General features: G+C 43.7%; 1 protein-coding gene across 12 annotated transcripts in view; it reads right to left on the reverse strand.

Moving 5' to 3' along the window:
- The window catches only part of ptprt (protein tyrosine phosphatase receptor type T), a 501813-nt gene that overhangs the window by 13687 nt on the left and 467995 nt on the right, over nucleotides 1–20131 (reverse strand). For 11 of the 12 annotated variants that reach the window (XM_014131664.2, XM_045691383.1, XM_014131665.2 and 8 more), the window contains 8 exons: nucleotides 14868–14944; nucleotides 13893–13929; nucleotides 12475–12572; nucleotides 11875–11991; nucleotides 10021–10175; nucleotides 8077–8212; nucleotides 4422–4571; nucleotides 1158–1331 (listed from right to left, as the gene is read on the reverse strand). In XM_014131664.2, coding sequence (XP_013987139.1) covers nucleotides 1158–1331; nucleotides 4422–4571; nucleotides 8077–8212; nucleotides 10021–10175; nucleotides 11875–11991; nucleotides 12475–12572; nucleotides 13893–13929; nucleotides 14868–14944 — 944 coding nt within the window. The remainder of the gene's footprint in view (nucleotides 1–1157; nucleotides 1332–4421; nucleotides 4572–8076; nucleotides 8213–10020; nucleotides 10176–11874; nucleotides 11992–12474; nucleotides 12573–13892; nucleotides 13930–14867; nucleotides 14945–20131) is intronic. The other variant, XM_045691376.1, reaches the window with a different exon arrangement.

A 20131-nucleotide genomic window follows, 5' to 3' on the forward strand; every position in this document is an offset into this window, starting at 1 on the left:
TCAGCCCCCGGTAGCGAGAGAGACAGAGTAAAAGAAAGAGAGAGAGATGAGAGAAAGAGAGCGAGAAAGAGAGAGCAGAGAGGAGCAAGCAGAGACGCTGGTGGGACCGCTAACAGCCAAGGGTCACGGTGGGTTTCCAATGCCTGATCAACTTGTGGCGAGGACAAAGAGCCCAGCGTGCTCCCATGGACAGTGTTAACCTTGCATCGTGATGCATTGAAAAGAGAAATCCCACTACAGGTCATTACGCTGTTGCCAGACAAGCAGACCAGCCAGGCCGGGTCTGAGAAAGACACTGCTGGCTTTATTTGACGCCACCTCTGTGCTTGTTATTGCCTGCCGTTCTTTTCTTATCAGCTCTGTGTAGCTTATCTGGATCTGCGTGTGTATTGTTTGGTAGATCTGCTACGAGGGCCTACTGTATGAGGCTGCTTTGCAGTCATTACTTATCATTTATCACAGCGCTATCACTTAATGGTGTGTTGGTTGATGATCAGTTGTTAGATGATGTTGTTTGTTATCTTTTTTATTGCTGTTGCTCTATGACATTTCATTTTTGTTACCTGTTATCTAATTGAGTTGCATTTGCATGTACCCAGTCACTGCCTCCCCATTTCCCACAACAAATGCAATAAATATAAAATATAACATCCCTATTCTAATTAATAACGCAACAGAACCAAGGCATATCTCAAACTAACTGATCTGTGTCTTTTCCAGGTTGGATTACATCAGCCAAGCTAAATCCAATGGTTTTACGCAACTTGGCAGTCTCTGACACAATTTGCCTCAGTCATGATTGGTGTTGTGCAGACCTGCATGGTTTCAAATTGTATTTGAAATCTTTGAGCGTATGTTTGAGCCTGGTTATAGAGTACCATATGGGCATGGTTTGCACAAGCAAACCAAGAGCAAGCAAGCAAGCAGGCAGGCAGGCAAGCAGGCAGACAGACAGACAGACAGACAGACAGACAGACAGACAGACAGACAGACAGACAGACAGACAGACAGACAGACAGACAGACAGACAGACAGACAGACAGACAGACAGACAGACAGACAGACAGACAGACAGACAGACAGACAGACAGACAGACAGACAGACAGACAGAGAGCAGGCGAGAGAGAGAGCAGGCGAGAGAGCGAGATTAATTTACGTCCATGAGGGCAGCGTTGATGTAGTTACTGGACTCTCCGTCCACGGAGATGAGGAAGGGCAAGCATCGATCCACAGACAGGACGTCCATGCTGCGGTTCTTGTCATGGTTCCGGGGGAGCAGTCCCACGCTACAGTCTTCAGGCCGAACCCGGGGAGTCACGATGTTCAGAGTCTGGAGAGGGAGGATGTTATTTTAACAATTATTATAAGGTTTAACGAACATATTTTTGGGGGGAGTTATAAGGAAACCTCAATTTTCTTACCAAGAGTTGCTGAATATTTTCATCTTCGACACCTGCACTTTTTGTCATAACTCATGTAACCGACAGGGTATCAACAATCAAACCAGAGTTGTTCGCGAGACACAAGACCATATTAGCTAAAGCCTATAGGCTAGCAACGCTCACCTGAGGATCTGTCTATTGTATTTCCTGTGTTTGAGGGGTGCAAAATCCACTTGTCACTTAAATATCACTAGATTGATTGCTTTCATTTTACTCCTGCAACTCTTTCATACTCTTGCTTGTGCCTGTCGTTTTTCCCCATTAACTCTACAACCACAGAAATGTTTGTAATGACCTGTCAAACAATGGAATACATTGTCTTTCTGATGCTAAAGCGTAGTCTGGGATTAAACGCATCGTCTTGATACTTACATCACAAGAAAGAGACGAAAGAAAACTATTTTGATGCGTGTACAATTTATTTGTAATTAAAAAGTAATCATTTAATACAGTTGAAATGTTTACAAATTAGATACCCTGAAATGAAAGCAACTTCCAAAAATGAACACTCGGATTATAGTGATACTATGTCCGATCTTGCAAACAATGTAAAGTATGTTTAGAAAGGTGTAATCTAGATCCAAGAGTGTTGATTTTTAATCCAAGGTTATCCTGCTATTGACACACTTGTTGAATTATGCAACTGAACATGACAACAACAGTAATCAATGAAGCAGTCTAGACAGTGCAGGTGAGAGCAGATAGGCCTATACAGAACAAGTTTTTGGTGGATGCAGGCCTGTTCCACCCCTTGATGTTAATGTATTCATATATGGAAATACATCCAGTGTGTTTATGCAAATGAGTCATATATGATTTTCCTTGAACAAAAAACAAATAAAAATACCTGATACCATTAGAAAATGTATATATATTTTTTTAGCCCCTTTTCATCCCCAATTTCAATCTTGTCTCTTCGCTGCAACTCCCAAACGGGCTCGGGAGGCGAAGGTCGAGTCATGCGTCCTCCGAAATATGACCCTCTAAACCGCGCTTCTTAACACTCACCCGCTTAACCCGGAAACCAGCCGCAACAATGTGTTGGAGGAAACACCGTTCAACTGACGACCGAGGTCAGCCTGCAGGCGTCCGGCCCGCTACGATGAGCCAAGTAAAGCCCACCCGGCCAAACCCTCCCCTAACCCAGACGACGCTGGGCCAATTGTGCGCCGCCCTATGGGACTCCCGATCACGGCCGGTTGTGATACAGCCCTTGATCGAACCCCGGGTCTGTAGTGACACCTCTAGCACTGCGATGTAGTGATTATGACCCCCCATAAATACCTTTCTCCCTTTCCTCTCTTGACTCTACTGAAGGACTCTTGAAAAGCCTTTGTTAAACATAGAGAGTCGGGGAACATCAAAAGGTGGGGGGGAAAGGAACCATATTTCGGTAATCCAACCAGTTGAAACTATGCGTTAGTACTTAATGAATATGATGTCAGTTCAGTTGTCATCTGAGACATTCTTATTAATGATAGGATGACAAACTGTATCGTGGAAAGTCTACACATTAGTTATCAGATTCACATGGAATTGTTGTGCAATTTAAATGTTTAAATATGAAACTATTTGTGAAAAGATGAAATGTAATTTTAGCTTCCAAATGAGAGAATTGGGTTTTCATAAGGTTAGAGCTCTGCGCAATCAGTGGCCCGCCCCTGTGAAGAGACATTGGTTATAAACTATGAAACACACCCTTCTCTCCCTCCACTATATAAGCCTTTTTCGAAAATATAACTTACTGTTCCGAGTACGCGAGGCCTGCAGCTTCTGCGTTTAAAGGGCGAATAACTTGCTGTTCCGGGTACATTAGGGTGACAGTCCGATGTCAGAAGGATTCAGATAATAAGCTGTTCCGAGGACGTGAGGACGACGGTTCCACGTTAAAAGGACTAACATGTCAACTACAGAACTAAGCCAACCTCAGCGTGAGCTTTGATTATGAACTTTGAACTCTTATTCACTACAGAAGTGATACCTCCTAGCCGTTGAGTTAGCAGCGGCCGCTGTAAACGTGGGCTAGGAAAGGACGGACGATGGATTCAGTCTAACACAACGACGTTACTACAAAGTATCCAGTTTACCACCAGAGACACCCTTCAAAGGACTAGGAAGATCTCTGTTGGGCAACACGGCCAGCATCTACAACCAACCTACTGAAGCGCAGCTCAGAGTAAATATTTATTGCATTCTCCTTTTTCAAATGGGCGGTAATTTAGAATGCATAAGATACTGTATTTACGATAGCACAGCTTCTCCCTTTGTTCCTCAGTCTTCCCACTCTTTCACTCAAACCCAACCCCCTTTCCTTTGTGTAACCAGCCGTCATGTCGGCTCCGTCCACCAGGGACGTTTTCTGTATGACATCATTTGCATTCTGTGTATATGTAATTCTGTGATTAGTTAGGTATTTAGTAAATAAATAATTAAACCAAATTTTGTAGTGCTGATTCAACTTGTTAGCCAGGGTTGGTGAAGATAACCAAGAATTTACAACTTTCAGATGAGACTGAAATAAGGTGACGATTAATATTGACTGCTATTGATGTAAAATATTACTAGGTCTTTAAGAGTTTATTCGGAAGACAACAGCTCAATAAACACTCTTTCATGGTGCCCCGACTTTCTAGTTAATTACATTTACATGATTAGCTTAATCAGGCAATATTAATTACAGAGAAAGGATTTTATAGAATGTCATATCACTTAATCCGGAATAGCCAAAGACACGACACAAGGGATACTTGAGTTCCCACCAAAATCCCTGAATTGATATGCTATAATTGAGTCAATATCTGATGGATTAAAACAATTAATTGTTCTTGTAGACAGCAAATGTAACTACTTTTAGTTGGAAAAGTCTAATGACATGCCTCTTAGGAAGAAAAGCAAAGGACAGACAAACAGACAGACAGAGGTACATAGACAGGCAGATGGACAGAGAGTTTAAGAGTTAAGAAGTAGAGGGTGCTAACCTGAAATTCATCCTTAATTTGGCTGGAGTTGGTCTGTGGGTCCAGTCTGCTGATGTTATAGTATATGGCTCTGAATTCACAGACTGGGATGGCCGTGTTTCCACACAGGCAGGCTTCAAGGATGGCGTCATGGACAAAAACATACTGCTCCTGAGGTAGGAAATGATGAGATAACAGGTGTAATGACATACAGTTAGATGTTCATGTACTTCTACCCTTTAGGTCAACCTCAAAACACGAACCGCCTACTTTATCACAGCACTTCAACCAGTAGTTGGACCCTATTCAAATCCATTAGTCTCAATTCACATGTACTGTTGAAAAGTATCGAGAAGCAGAGCAGTACATACAGGTACCAAGCACAGCTGTAGAATTTTGATTGTACACAGTGACACAAAAACATAATGTGTAGTCATTATTGAACGTCAATACGTCATATCTAACTCAGTTCTGCGAAGGCAGCCCTGCATTTTCAACACGTACTCTCGTGCTCTGATGAAACAGATTTCATAGCCTGAAGAGCGCTTCGCATAAATTTGCATTTTGAAGCATGTAAAGTAATATCCTGTGGAGAAGTAAATGAACCACAGGAAAAAAGGCAGCCATGTTACAGCCTTAAAAGGAGATCAAGAGGCTGTGTGCGGTTCAACAGCGGATGCATTGTGCTCATCAAGTAGCCAGACATATTAATTCATCTCCAAAATCCCAGCCATTCGCCGGTGAATAGAATTATGCATATTTTCACTCAACAATGCAGAAGGCTCAGGGTTTAGAATGTTAATTGCGGCCATGAGAGCCGTACGGGGCTAAATCCATCCAGAGTTGACCTCCGCTATCCATTACCTTGATAGCTGGTGCTACTCGGGAGCAGAGAAAGCCTTTTAAAAGATGAATTGCTTTTTGTTGTTTTGTGCCGGATAATCTTTGAATAGTGCTTTAAACTGACACAAATTGCCCTCTACCCATTAATGCACCCGGCATCCATTTTTAGCCATTGAAGTGGCATATATAAACACTGTGTATGACATAATGTAATTCTATCTACTCATCATTGTATTCATACGAGTACGAGTTGGGACTAACCTAAAAAGTTTGCTGTTGTTTTATTGTTATTTTAGGGCCACTGCAAAACCCAAGTGGCCGACTGGACGTAGGGTCATAACCCTAAGACACTTAGCAAACACACCTGCAAACTCATTTGCAAAATAAAACAAAGTGTGTGGACTAAGTTATCTATTATTCAGCATGTATGTAATATTAATAGGAACATTGGGATGGATGATGCATGACTGAGCACACTCCAGAGGTAGCTAGGCTAGTCCGACATGGGAAATCTTCCAGAGGAGACGCCACACACATTTGATTAGTTGTGATATCAAGTGTGGTGAATGTTGTGTATGAACGGTTGCTAGTCGTGGAGTCGCTGAGAATATACAATGTATATCGGTCTAGTGGGTACACAGAAGTTGTAATGGTTATGGAGAATACTGATGCTTATTCCTGTTGACAATAGCCGGTTTGTTGTTATGGCTATTGACAGTGGACTAGCACTCAGAGTGATTGAGGGGAGCAGCTTGAGCAAGATGAGAATCGCAGAATCGTTAATCTTGATCAAATAATGAGTAGTTAGTTGGATGCAAGGTGATTTGCAGTGATTCTACGTGGCCTGACTGCAATGTAGTTGATCTCAAACACACACATTATCTCACAATAGTTGTTTCCCCCTTCTCTCCACTAGAGAGAAGATCTTGGAATGGCTAGTGTAAGACTTGAGTAAAGACCACTGTTCTGTGGAAGCCATCGCTTACTGCATGATCCACTGGGAAATTTAACCCTAATAACCTGGCTTGGATGCCTGGCAGCTGAGGCCCAGATCCCTCTGTCTCTAAGCTTAGAGACAATTGAAGTAGAATCTGGTCTGAAGGTCTGACTTCCTTTCCTATTCTATAGATTCTATTTCTATCCTTTACATTCTCCCTCCATAGGACTCACTTTACAATATCCTATCTAGGCTTTAGACCAGTGGTCACCAACCTTTTTTGAGTCAAGATCACTTTGAGTCAAACATTAACCAGTTAAAAACAGTTCAGTAGCAGAGGTCTGTGCAGTAGGCTATCGGCCCAATACATGCTTGAATTGCCCTGCCAATGTTTTTCCTTCTCAGACCAATTTGAAATTCTATTAAAAAATATTAGGTATATGATCACACTGGTAATATATAATTTGTTGGATTACTGGTGAGGCACAGCTGAGTGAGCATAATAAAAAAATGTTTTACTGGACTGATGGCCTGCATCTGATGGTCAGTTTGAAGGGAGGGAGGGAGCAGCGGTGAGGCTTCCTCTCAACCGACTCACCGTCCCTCCGCTTTTCCTCCCTCAGCTGAGAAAAATTTACAGTCTTCCAGCTGATGGCAAAATCTGCCTCATGCACCAATTCATGTTGTTACTCCTATGATCAGAGAATGTAAAATATTCCTCGATATAAAAAAAATACGAGGCACTAATAACAGCGCTAGCTTATCAGAACCGTTTGTTATACTCATTCATTGCAGCTGCAGTGCTGGTTGTAGCGTGAGTGGAATTAGGGAGAATGCACATTTGACAGCATATGGGTTATAAAAGTGTTGACAGTGCTGAATAATAACTTAAACATGAACACTTACTCATAAAAACAGCAGCTCTTTGCTATATTTCTTGAGTCTCTCTCTAGTTATGGTTTTGAACTTTTTGAAATCTCACAGTATTAACTTTGCTGTGTGTTCGAGGCTTCTTTTTGTGGTCTATGGCTCGAGGAAACTGTGCAGACGCAGTGATCTGAGCTATCTGATTGGCAAGCAGTAGTCCTATAGGTGCACTTGATTTTCTCTCTGGGCTTGCCACGTAGTCGGAGTTCTACCTTCAGACAAGTAAAATGGTTCAAAATGGGAACTCTTTGCCTTCCCGGGACTAGGGTTGCTAAATCAAGTGCATCTACCACCAACAGCGTGAAACAAATTAAATAAAATAGGAATGGAAGGCTTTTTAGTTGTTGTTTTTTTTCAGAAATGTTTGGTGATCGACAAGGAATGCCTTGGTGACTACTGGTGACCACTGCTTTAGACCATAGAAGTATAATCTGGTCTTGAAGGGCTTTGTCCATGCTAGAGATTGTATTTCTATGCTTTACACCCTTCCTCCATATGACTGATTTTAAAATATCCCTGCTGAATATTTCAGGCAGAGCAACTGTGAGCAGTGGGCTGTGACATAGGATCAGTCTGGTGACCGGCTGGGAAAGGCCAACGCCAGCAGGCTACTGTCTGAGCCTTGTCAATCCTTCCGCCATGGCGATGGCAAATTCTACACTAAACAGACTTGCTGTGTCTGAAAACTCTAGTCGCACTCTCTAATTTTATGGCTAATGCTAACTGTATGAGTGCTAGTAATCACTATCAGCACCATTGAACCAAATAAGATCGGAATGCCTAATGCTAACCTCAAAATAGCATGATTACGCGAGGTATAAGGGTGGCTAATGCTAAGCTAATTAGCTAACTGCACTTTCATTCCTTTGCATGGCACTGTAATGACTAATTTGCAAGCTGTAATACAATATTGCTCTTTTGTCTACACACTATCCGCACACAAGCTAATCAGTATGCTGCTTCACCAACCTCGGTTTGCACCATGTTAACCCTTTGTGAGCGCAGTTCCCGGATGCAGTTGAAGATGTCCACCACTCCCTCATTCTCAGCCATATCCAGCATGATGTCCACAGCTATGAAACAGCCTGTCCTTCCAGCCCCGGCACTGGAAAGAGAGGGGGAGGGAGAGAGAATACAGAAACAGAAACCGAGAGAGAGAGCGTTTAATTTCTCCGGTATGTTCTGTACAGTAGCGATGGCAGCGACACATGAAGACACATGCTCCGGCCCTATAATAAACAGGCCGGGGTTATATTGAACCGCGCTGAGCTCCCACGGTTATCCAAAGGAGGCAGGACGGCCTTACAGCGCTGACAAACAGCGTACTCCAACCCCCCAGGTAGGGGTTAGAGCCATTTCCCCTGACCCTGGTGTTAGGTGTTAAGGAAATAAACCCAGCAGAGTGACTGGGTGGAAGGGAGGGAGCAAGGGAGATAGTGGTGGAGAAGAGGTAGAGGTAGGAGAGGGGGGCTGCTCAGCCATCATTCACTCGGCAGAATCTTGACAGGTCCCAGCTCCGGAGCTCAGGAGCCGGGGGCCGCTCAGTGGCTCGGCAGCCCGGCAGATTGCCTGTCAGCCGCCAGTGATTAATGGCGAGCGCAGCAAACAACTAGGTCCTGGCAGGGGGATAACGGCCAAGGAGTGCCCCAGGAAATTAGAAATTACTCCGCAGTCTGTCAGTAGGGCCTTCGCTCTGCCGGCCAAAGCTCATCCTGTTGTCCTTCATTCCATCTATCGTTCAGTTCAGTGGGGGAATGGCTGCCAACCTATAGGCAGCTCCATGGGACATTCGTTGTCAATCCTCAATGGGGGAATTCGGTTGGGGAGCAATCGGGAAGTGTTACGACTTTTTTAGGAGAACATGAACCGACCATCGTTTGGGTTGTGGAAAAGCGACGATGTATTGAATGAGAGGTACAGGGAGGTTAAATATAGTGGGTTGCTATGGGAATGCAAATGCCATGCCTCTTAGGAAGAAAAGAGGGACAAACAGACAGAGGGACAGAGACAAAAAAACAGACAGACAGACAGATAAAGTAGATGTCACTCTCCTGCGACAGGTGTGAAAGTTTCCTTTTTCCAAGGTGGTTCGTAAAGGTTAATGTCATCGATCCAATTTATGAGTGTGCGAAGATAAGGGGCAGGAGATAAAGTGGCGGTAATAAACTTTGCCATAGTCTCTCCCCATCTCATCCTCGGGGGTATTAGAGGGAACAAGGCGCCCCATGCTTCATGAGAGCAGAAAGAGCAGCGCTTGGCACTTGAGCTAATCCACTCTGAAAATGTCTTAGTCACATCTGCTTTGTTTTGAGAGACCCGAGCCAAATGTAAAATTGCATTGTGCCATTTAGCAGCCTCTCCCTGTCACATCTCATTGTGCACGCTCACGCACTCCCTCCCTCTGTCCCCTCCCCTCTTCTCCACTCCCCCCTTTCCTCCCCCACCCCTCCCCCTTCACCTGTCTGAGCTCAATACCTCTGTTTCAAGGGGTGGGTGTTTGAGTTGGCTGGGGAGGGGTAGATGAGAGAAAGAGCAAGAGAGAGAGGCCTTAGTCTCCCATCGCTCTCGCTCATTCATTTTTCGACCTAAAAATGTAAGTGAAGGCTCCCAGCTACATTTTTGTCATTTAGCAGATGCTCTTATGCAGAGTGACTTACAGGAGCAATTAGAGTAATAACGCCTTGCTCAAGGACACATTTTTTACGATGGCAGCTCAGGGATTCGGACCAGCAACCTTTTGGTTACTGGCCCAATGCTCTTAACCACTAGCCTACCTGCCGCTAGCTACTGTTGTTATTTCTGATTAAATAAAGTATAAATAAATACATAGACAAAAGCCCTGAGTGACAAATATGTCATCCCAGTAGTCCTGTGTTATGTCCCACAATCCCCCTCAGTGTGGACAGTACGTACCTGCAGTGGGCCACAATGGGGCCAGCGTCGGGCGGGTTGAGGAACTTGACCTGGCGGACGAAGCCCAGGAGGCCGGTGGCATAGCAGGGTACCCCGTGGTCAGGCCAGCTGGTGAAGTGGAACTGACGGATCTCTCGAATCTCGTGGTGGCCCTTCTGAGAAGAAACAAAATGGAGCCTTAAATGGAGACAAATGGTGTATACATGACAAGTTGGAAGTTAATAAGTTATTTGCATAGAGTTTCCTATTGATTGATTCTGATACTTTCCAAGTGGGAAACTCGGGCCTCCTCTTTCTACAACAGGTTTCCAAGTTAGAAATGTCTGAGTTTCCTGGACTTCCTGGAAACTGCGGGCAGACTAAACAAAATGGAGACTCAAATGAAGACATATGGGACTTCCTGGAAACTGAAGATCTGACGGGCTCCCGTTCCGGCTCAAAAACTGAATATAGAGTAGCTATCGATTTGTTTCTTTTAAGAAAATACATTATGACGACTTGAGCATACAGGCAAGTATTGAGGGGAACAAAACAAAGGTGATTTGATAACTGGAGGCCTATTGATTTCCTTTCCTTTGATGTTCAAATTACATTCCGAAATCAATATGGGGTAAACATCTAAGATGGGAAACAACAAAGCCACAAAATGCAGTAAATCACAGATTGGGAAAGAAGGTAGGTGGGGCCTAGCTCATGTTTACCATGGCAACGTGAACTTGGCAGAGTGGAAAGTAAGTGGTTCTCACTCTTAAAGGCACGTGGCATGGTACTAAAAACCCACTCCAATAAGGATATCAGCGAAGGCAGCAGCACATAAAGGGAGTGGATGTGCGAAAACTGGAATAAGGCCATTTATAGAACAGTAGAGCGCTGGGCTTCAGTAATAATAATCACAGGCTTCACACCTCCACTCCCTGTGCTAATGCTAAGCGGTTAATTGCCATTTGGGTTGGTGAGCTGTTTAATCCCTGCCTGCCAGCTTTGATATGCCAGCAAAACCCACATAACAGTTTAATACCGCAGTTAAAATACCTTCACTGTTTGGAGTGTATGGACACATACCACCTTTAATAGTGCATTGGAGTGTAACAGTGTAAAGCGGGGGTAAACTGTGTCTAAGCTTGCCAAACCAGTGGGCTCTGGTTTAACATATTCTCAATGGATTAAAGTGTGAGTGTGTGTGTGCGGGCCTAAAGATCTATCTATCTGCGTGGTGCAGTAAAATAATCCCCTTGGACTCATCATTAATAATGCTTTTCATAATTTCAGAACTCATTATTTGCTGCAATTAAAACAATTTAATACGCTCTATTTGAACGCATACGCATCTGAAGCGTGATTCCCGGCCATCACAGTGCACTGCTTTTTAAGGCACAGGAATTAAGGTTGTGGTGTGATGGTGGAGTTTCGTAATGACAATGTCCCGTTTCCCTTTCAAATGAAGAGTGTGAGCAGGTTAAAAGGAACTTTAGCTTTCTTGCAAAACAGATGGATTAAAGCGTTGAAAAATTAGTTGACTACTAGCTCGTGTTGTCTGCTTAAGCGGCTTTCACAGAGCCACAGAAAGATGCATTTCAAGCCTATCAATGCTTGCTAGTTTCGTGACTGTTCCTCTGATATTTCCCTTTTAAAGGGAGCTAACAGAACAATACCGCCGCATACGGAATCCTGCATCCCAACTGTATTGTGCTTCTTTCAATGCAAATCCTCACTGATTACCAGTGTTCAATTATACTCTCATTTCCCAGTTGGACCACATAGCTTCACCTTGCTGTCAACCACCATGTTAATTCGGTAAATTGGAATGAATGAAAACAAAACAAGCAAGCCTGGCTATTGACTTAGTCGGTTTACCTTCTGTACTGTGAAGGTGCGGATGACATACTCGGCCAGTGGCTCTGTCTCGATCAGTGTCACCTTGACATCTCCGTACACTTCAGTCTCGTCAGGCCAGTACCTCACACACTTCACCTGGGCAGAGAAACATACATGGTCAGTGCTTTGTCTCTTACAGAGGCTGTATGGGACTTTTGCCTCTGGAGGTGCTGTTGAGCCAAAAGGGGTCCCTGAAATGGACAGAAATAATATTATTAAACATAACATTAAAGGACCAATCAGAGGAGTTGATAGCTTAGAAATATAAACTCATTCGATTTCTGTGGTTGATAATACATACCTAGGCCTGATTTAATGGCATTGAATTCAATTTTGAATTCAATTTTGTTGTCACATATTTGTTGTTGATTTGTTTTATCTATTTGTTATCGCATATATTTGTTGTGAACACTAATGGTATGAGGTGTAGGGAAGGGGAATACGAACTATGATTGACACACCCTGATCTATTAAACAATTGGCTTTTGCAGCGGGGAAAGAAACAGCACATAAATCCATTCGGTATAAGAACTTAGCCGCCTGCTCTAACACCTTTCAAATCCTCTTTGATGAACTCACCCTGCCCACTTCCACCAGGTTGGTAACCATGACAATACTGCCGGAATTCTCCTGCCAGATCATCCTCCAGAAATCTCTCACTGTCTCCTGCATGGGGCCTGGAAGGAGAGAAGGAGAGCAAGGATGAGATCAAGAAGGATTGGACAGAGATAATGTCATAACAGGAACCAGGAAGTACACATAGGAGCAATGACTGTATATATGAATAGGCAAAGCCATCGATCACCTGTACCATTCATTCCTATGTGAAGACTCAAGTGTTTCCTAATCCTGGGGACCCAAAGGGGTGCATATTTTAGTTTTTGCCTTAGCACTACACACCCGATTCAAATCATCAAATATGAAGTGTTATATGTGAAGTGCTAGGGCAAAAACAAAAAATGTGCACCTCTTTGGGTCCACAGGACCAGGATTAAGAAGCACTGAATTGAAGCCAAATTAAGTCAGTAAAGATGGAGACTCATGGTGACATAACATACACAGTTTGAGCTACTCCAGGAAGTGACATTGCAGGTTAGCTCAGTGTTGCCCCATCTCATTGAGTAACTCAAGTTGAAGGCCACTGGGGTACTGCAGGCTGCCATTAGCAACTAAATAATCCTTATAACTTGTGCGATTTTAAAATAATCGGTTCAAGAACATACATCTGGTGTATTAGAAGCAAATATTGGTATCATGATTGTCTTTGAATTATACCTTTTTTTTTTACACGAAGATTGACCACAAAGATTGCACATTTTCCATTCACAATTGAGGATCCTGTTTTTTGCTAACAATGCCTGCAGTACCGTGGTCGGCTTTGAACTTCTGTGGCGTCAATGAGAGGGGGCAGTCGTTCTCCCCTGCATAATGTTCAAATTGTGTCATTCGGGCCTCTTCCAAAATGATACCCTATCCCCGAAAATGGCACATTGTATCCCTTATATAGTGCATTACTTTTGACCAGAGCCCCCATTGACCTCCCAGTGCAGTTATACTTCCTAAATAATATTCAGACATCACTGTCTCATCCTTATTTGGTCGCGTTCCCCTGCTCAGACGTTGCATGCATCAACCAATGGTTGTGTGCCATGTCATCAACTGTGTCATTGACTGACAGATTTCTATAACATGTGGTTAGCCGATACTTAAAATACCTATCCAGGCATTAGCAATGTCTGAGCAGAGGAACGCGCGCTGTATCTTATCCCAGAATGAGAGCGAATTATACAAATCACAACCATGCCCAGGATCAGTTAAAGATAAGCCCCAGTTTGTTGTGGAACAAAAGGAATGGGGTGTTACATTTTTGTCATTGGCTTTAAGAGCATTATTATTGTATAGATTTTTTTACATCTGAGTAATTGCCTCCCCCATGTCTGGGGATACTTTTCCAGGTGTCTTGCGTCTTACCCCCCCCCTCCATCCAATTGAATTACCTTGTGTGGCGATGTAATGTCTTGGTCTATGATACCCCTGTGAGAAAGAGAAGAGAAAATAGAAAACCCCCAGGCGTACTGTAACAGCTCAAGGTCCTTTCAAATCAGATCAAATCCGAGACCCTTCATTTTCCTATCCGCCAAAATGGAAATTCTATCATATTGTTCCATCGAGACAGATTGCATAGTTCAAATCTAGACAGTGTATACATTTCATATCCTTAATAGAACATTGCCATTTCACCATATCAAGTGGGAACGAGCATGAAACAACATCTACAAATTCATTACTATTACAACCTCTATGAGATAAATAAAAAATCAACACAGTTGAAGCTCCTAGAGCTGGGTATAACAATACATTTTACCAGCGGATCTTGGCACATCGACCCAGTAATTGTTTTATTAGAGGAAATGGGGCTCAATGACATGATTATACAGCTATAATGCCGACTTATCCTGATGCTGCTTCTCGGAGTACAGGGCATTCCCAGTCCCCACAGCATAATAGAGACAATCATATCTACACTGTCATTATGGTAGTTATGTCAATGCAGAATTCTTTCATCCGAAGATGAGCAAATGCATGCTCAGATACAGTACGCTGTGTTTGTGGCAGATATGTCAATGTTACAGGCACATTGCCTCGTAATAAGCGTATACGTTTTCTACTGTATATATAATCTCCGTGTGTGTGACGATGGTGTGTCATATTTTGTGTCCATCCTTGCAAAATCAGTCTTCACTGCCCATTCATAATAGTAATGTTTGTAGCATGATGTACTACAGTACCCATAATGCTCTATGCAATATTTGATTTTATCTTAGTAAAGATGTCATGAAGTGAAATGCTGTCTCATCTCCTTACTAATACATGGTGTCAGAGGGCTAAATGTGACCTTGTATAAAGTCAAATACAAAAGCAATCTGATAAAAATTCCATTGCCCTTCACATCTCCGCCGCCCCATACTTACGTCTATGTAGTTGGCGTTGATGTAGTCTGAGTGGGGGTCTCCGTCCAGCAGTTGCAGCCTGACTCGAGTGTGGTCATCTGTGGGGTCAAATATTCACAAAGAGCAGGCCTAAAGTTACATTTACCCATTCAAGGTTCACACAACTACACCTGAACATCAAATGTATGAGGACTTTGGCACCCTATTCCCTGCATAGGGCAGTAGTCAAAAGTAGTGCACTATATCCCTGGTCAAAAGTAATGCACTGTACAGGGAAAAGGATGCCATTTGAGACGCAGCCTACATATGCTACTACCACAGCTTATATGCAAAACACACCCTAGAGACCGATTTGCAGTATTTTAATGGAAAAAGTATTTTAATGGCACGATATCTAAGGAAGTCTCGAGCTATTGCTCGCCTAAGATAGAGTATCTCATGATGAACTGTAGACCACACCACCTACCTAGAGAGTTTCAATCTGTATTTCTTGTAGCCGTTTACATATCACCACAGTCAGAGGCTGGCACTATGAGCTGTATTCCGCCATAAGCAAACAAGAAAAAGCACAGCCGAAAGCTGCCCAGTGACACGAGTCTACCAGACAAGCTAAATAACGTCTATGCTCGCTTCGAGGCAAATAACACTGAAACATGGATGAGAGCACCAGCTGTTCTGGAAGACTGTGTGATCACGCTCTCCGCAGCCGATTAAGTAAGACCTTTAAACAGGTCAACATTCACAAGGCCGCAGGGCCAGACGGATTACCAGGACGTGTACTGCGAGCACGCGCTGACAAACTGGCAAGTGTCTTCACTGACATTTTCACTGACACCTCTCCCTGTCCGAGTCTGTAATAACAACATGTTTTAAGCAGTGCACCATAGTGCCTGTGCCCAAGAACACTAAGGTAACTTGCCTAAATGACTACCGACCGTAGCACTCACGTCTGTAGCCATGAAGTTCTTCAAAAAGGCTGGTCATGGCTCACATCAACACCATTATCCCAGAAACCCTAGACCCACTCCAATTTGCATACCGCCCCAACAGAGCCACAGATGATGCAATCTCTGCCCTTTCCCACCTGGACAAAAGGAACACCCACGTGAGAATGCTATTCATTGACCAGAGCTCAGCGTTCAATACCATAGTGCCCTCAAAGCTCATCAATAAGCTAAGGACCCTGGGACTAAACACCTCCCTCTGCAACTGGATCCTGGACTTCCTGACGGGCTGCCCCCAGGTGGTAAGGGTAGGTAACAACACATCCGCTACACTGATCCTCAACACAGGGGCCCCTGAGGGGTGCGTGCTCAGTCCCCTCCTGTATTCCCTGTTCACTCATGACTGCACGGCCAGGCACGACTCCAACACCATCATTAAGTTTGCCGATGATACAACAGTGGTAGGCCTGATCACCGACAACGACGAGACAGCCTATAGGGAGGAGGTCAGAGACCTGGCCGTATGGTGCCAGGACAACAACCTCTCCCTCAACGTGATCAAGACAAAGGAGATGATTGTGCACTACAGGAAAAAGAGGACTGAGCATGCCCCCATTCTCATCAACGGGGCTGTAGTGGAGCAGGTTGAGAGCTTCAAGTTCCTTGGTGTCTACATCACCAACAAACTAACATGATACAAGCACACCAAGACAGTTGTGAAGAGGGCACGACAAAACCTATTCCCCTTCAGGAGACTGAAAAGATTTGGTATGGGTTCTTAGATCCTCAAAAGGTTCTACACCTGCACCATCGAGAGCATCCTGACCGATTGCATCACTGCCTGGTATGGCAACTGCTCAGCCTCCAACCGCAAGGCACTACAGAGGGTAGTGCGAACGGCCCAGTACATCACTGGGGCCAAGCTTCCTGCCATCCAGGACCTCTATATCAGGCGGTGTCAGAGGAAGGCCCTAAAAATTGTCAAAGACTCCAGCCACCCTAGTCATAGACTGTTCTCCCTGCTACCGCACGGCAAGCGTTACCGGAGCGCCAAGTCTAGGTCCAAGAGGCTTCTAAACAGCTTTTACCCCAAAGCCATAAGACACCTGAACATCTAATCAAATGGCTACCCAGACTATTTGCATTTGCAAATGGCTACCCAGACTATCATCTATGCATAGTCACTTTAATAACTCTACCTACATGTACATATTACCTTAACTAACCGGTGCCCCCGCATATTGACTCTGTACCGGTACCTCCCTGTATATAATCTCGCTATTGTTATTTTACTTCCGCTCTTTAATTACTTGATACTTTTATTTCTAATTCTTATCCATATTTTTTTTAACTGCATTGTTGGTTAGGGGCTCGTAAGTAAACATTTCACTGTAAGGTCTACACCTGTTGACTAATAACATTTGATTTGAAAATACTTATTTGTAGGCATATAAATACGAAGAAATAGAACAGGCTTGGAAGCTCTAACCCTGGCAATTGACTGTTAAACACTCGCAATGGCTGCCTGGTATTGTGATGCAATAATTTCCATGGTATTTTGGAATGTTCTATCAACTGATGCTGTATTGCCATGGTAATGTAGAATGTTAATTCAAATGATGCCAACTGATGTGGCTTAAGCAATGGAATGTACGTTTTGTAATGTCAGCTCAGTTGACGCACAGATTGAAGGGTACACTTCCTGCTTTTACTTCCTGGCATGGATACACTTAAAATGACTGCCAGTCCTCCCAATATGCCATCACTGACTTGAGTGGAGACACTCTTTCTATTCATTCTTATTTCTATGATTGTAGGTACCATATAAGCAATGTCACTCTTTATAGTACATTCAATTCATGGGACGGATTAGAGAGACGTACTGCGTTTCATCACCTTGTCAGCGAGATGATTTCCATCTCGAAATTGCCAAAAGCGCAACTAGGTCTGTACACACAGAGCACATGACTAATCTCACTACATGATTGAATTAGTTACTTCTGTGGGGGGGAAAATGAGAAATTAGACATGCTATGCTGTTTTTACTTAGAGAATTGTCTTTTGTTATATCCTAGTGTTTTTTCTAACCTGATACAAACTTGTCTTTGTGTGACTTAGTCATAAGACTCGGCGTATGGCTAAGATCGCAGCATGTGACACATCCTGTGTTTTTACTATCTGCAAGAACTCAGCTGTGTGGAAACTTGCAGAAAGGAGCACATTATAGTGTGAGCTGTGGCAAATGCAGTTAGACTGTTGAGCCCTCGTGTCATCTTATTCGGCACAGACTTATTCTGCACAGACAAACTAATCGCCTATGTTCTCCACCCCTGTTCACACACATCTGCTAACTGCCACGTATACAGAGGTTGTACTTTTCTATTAAAGATGAGACCCAACTCTGTTCATTGGGCCCTTAAGGGAGTGATGGCGATGGCGGCGGGGCCCATGATAGGAGGAAAAAAAAGGACCTGATGATGATGTGAGGATATGTAACACACTGATCCCTTCTCACTTTGATCTGTGATATGCAAATGTAAGAGCGCCGAAGCACATTTCCTGACTGATCTGATGCTCCTGGATGATAGGCCTAGCAGCCAGCCAATAAGGCATGTACTGAGGACGATAACTTCATATCTGCGCTTATCAGAGATATCAGCCTATAATCCGCGGTTATGTTCTTGCTGATCTATATTTACTGGGTGATGACAGTTAAAAAACAAAATTCCATTGGTCGGCTGAGCGACCCTCCTCTCCCTACCTCTCCTCTCACGTAACCTCCTCATTCCAGGGTGCCGTTTGCATGCCTCCTGCCCTCCTCCCATCCACATAGAGCACTGTGTGCGGAGAGTTAGAAGTAATTAAACAAGACCGTCAGCTTCCACAACAAAAGCCCGCTACAGGGGGGCATCTCCTCAGTCGTGCCCAGAGTGATGCGCTTAAATGGGAAAGTACTGGAGGCTCCAGTGTGGATGCTGCCTGGAGCTGGGGCTGAGACTGAGGTTGGCCGGCACAGGCCTCAACCTGGGGTAAAATATGCCTTATATCCTCCATTAGGATTACTGAGCAGGAATGGAGCAGGGCATTTCATGTGTCTTTCATCCCAGCTATGACACACCTGAGCCAGGATACTGGGTGAGGGCTGGCAGGGGGTTGTGTGAAGGGTAGAAAGATGGGTGGATGTTTGTGGTGCCACAGAGGACCCTGCCCACACAAGGGTTCCCTGTGCAGGCCTCCAGGCTATAACACTTATACATCTTAAGCACCATACGCCTCAAGCACAATCCCAATAAAGACATCACTAGCCCAGTCCTCAAACGGAAGGTTTGTGAACTCATTACTGATTTATGCTACCGATTCCTCAGCTGAACTCTTTTTGTAAAAGTTTGGTGCAGGCCTGCAGGGGCATGTTAACTTTTCTAGAACTTTAATACTGCAGAGCAGCTTGGATCATATGAACTTGAGTAAGAGGCATATCTTATTTTGTCCACTAGATATCTATCGTCGTTGACTATTGTCTATCAAATTCTGTATTTTACTGAGACCTACAGATTATCATAATCTCTGTTTCACAGTCTATGTCATGGAGGAAGGATTACAGCGAAAACGTAGACACGTTAAAAACAGAACAATATCGAATTTGAATTGCTGATCGAGGGGACCTGCCTTCTCCCGGTAACGCATGGTATGTCACAGCTCCATTAATCATTTAAAGCCCATGTTGTCCCCACAGAATTTATACATTGCCACTAAACTGTCAATGTGGCTGAATGCATTATGGACTTTAACCTGTTAAACTCTGACGCCTTCTGATGGCATTTTCTAAAGAACACATAATATTGTATACTACCTTCATAAAATACATGTCGGTTTCAAAAGTCCTACAAACACATATGACCTAATGGTGTCGCTCTAAATATGCGGAAATTCCCATAGGAACACAGCCATTTTAAAAGTGCAGGGCTTGTGCAGTCATTTTTCATATTGCAGGAATGACATGAGGAGAAAGCTGAAGTCTCTACCTATTTATTGATGTAAATATATCCTCTGTCTGATTCCCAGTTTGTCCACGAGATAGCAATAGGAGATCACATGACGTCTCTTGGCCACTTGGAACTAGTTGTGTCTGGTTTGGGTAGTGAGACATTGTGCCATAATGGCTACTCGGATTTTCAAGCCTGACATCTTAAAATTACTCAAGCAATCAGGGCTTTCAAATTATCTCAAAAAAGACAAACCGGTGAGGAAACTTCAAACCTCTTTACCCATGTACTTTTCCTACTGTAGACATCTGTGATAGATCGACGGTGCATGTGGAGGATGTTGGAGAAGGAAATGCAT

This window comes from Salmo salar, chromosome ssa12 (genome assembly GCF_905237065.1).
Source record: "Salmo salar chromosome ssa12, Ssal_v3.1, whole genome shotgun sequence".
Classification (NCBI taxonomy): domain Eukaryota; kingdom Metazoa; phylum Chordata; class Actinopteri; order Salmoniformes; family Salmonidae; genus Salmo; species Salmo salar.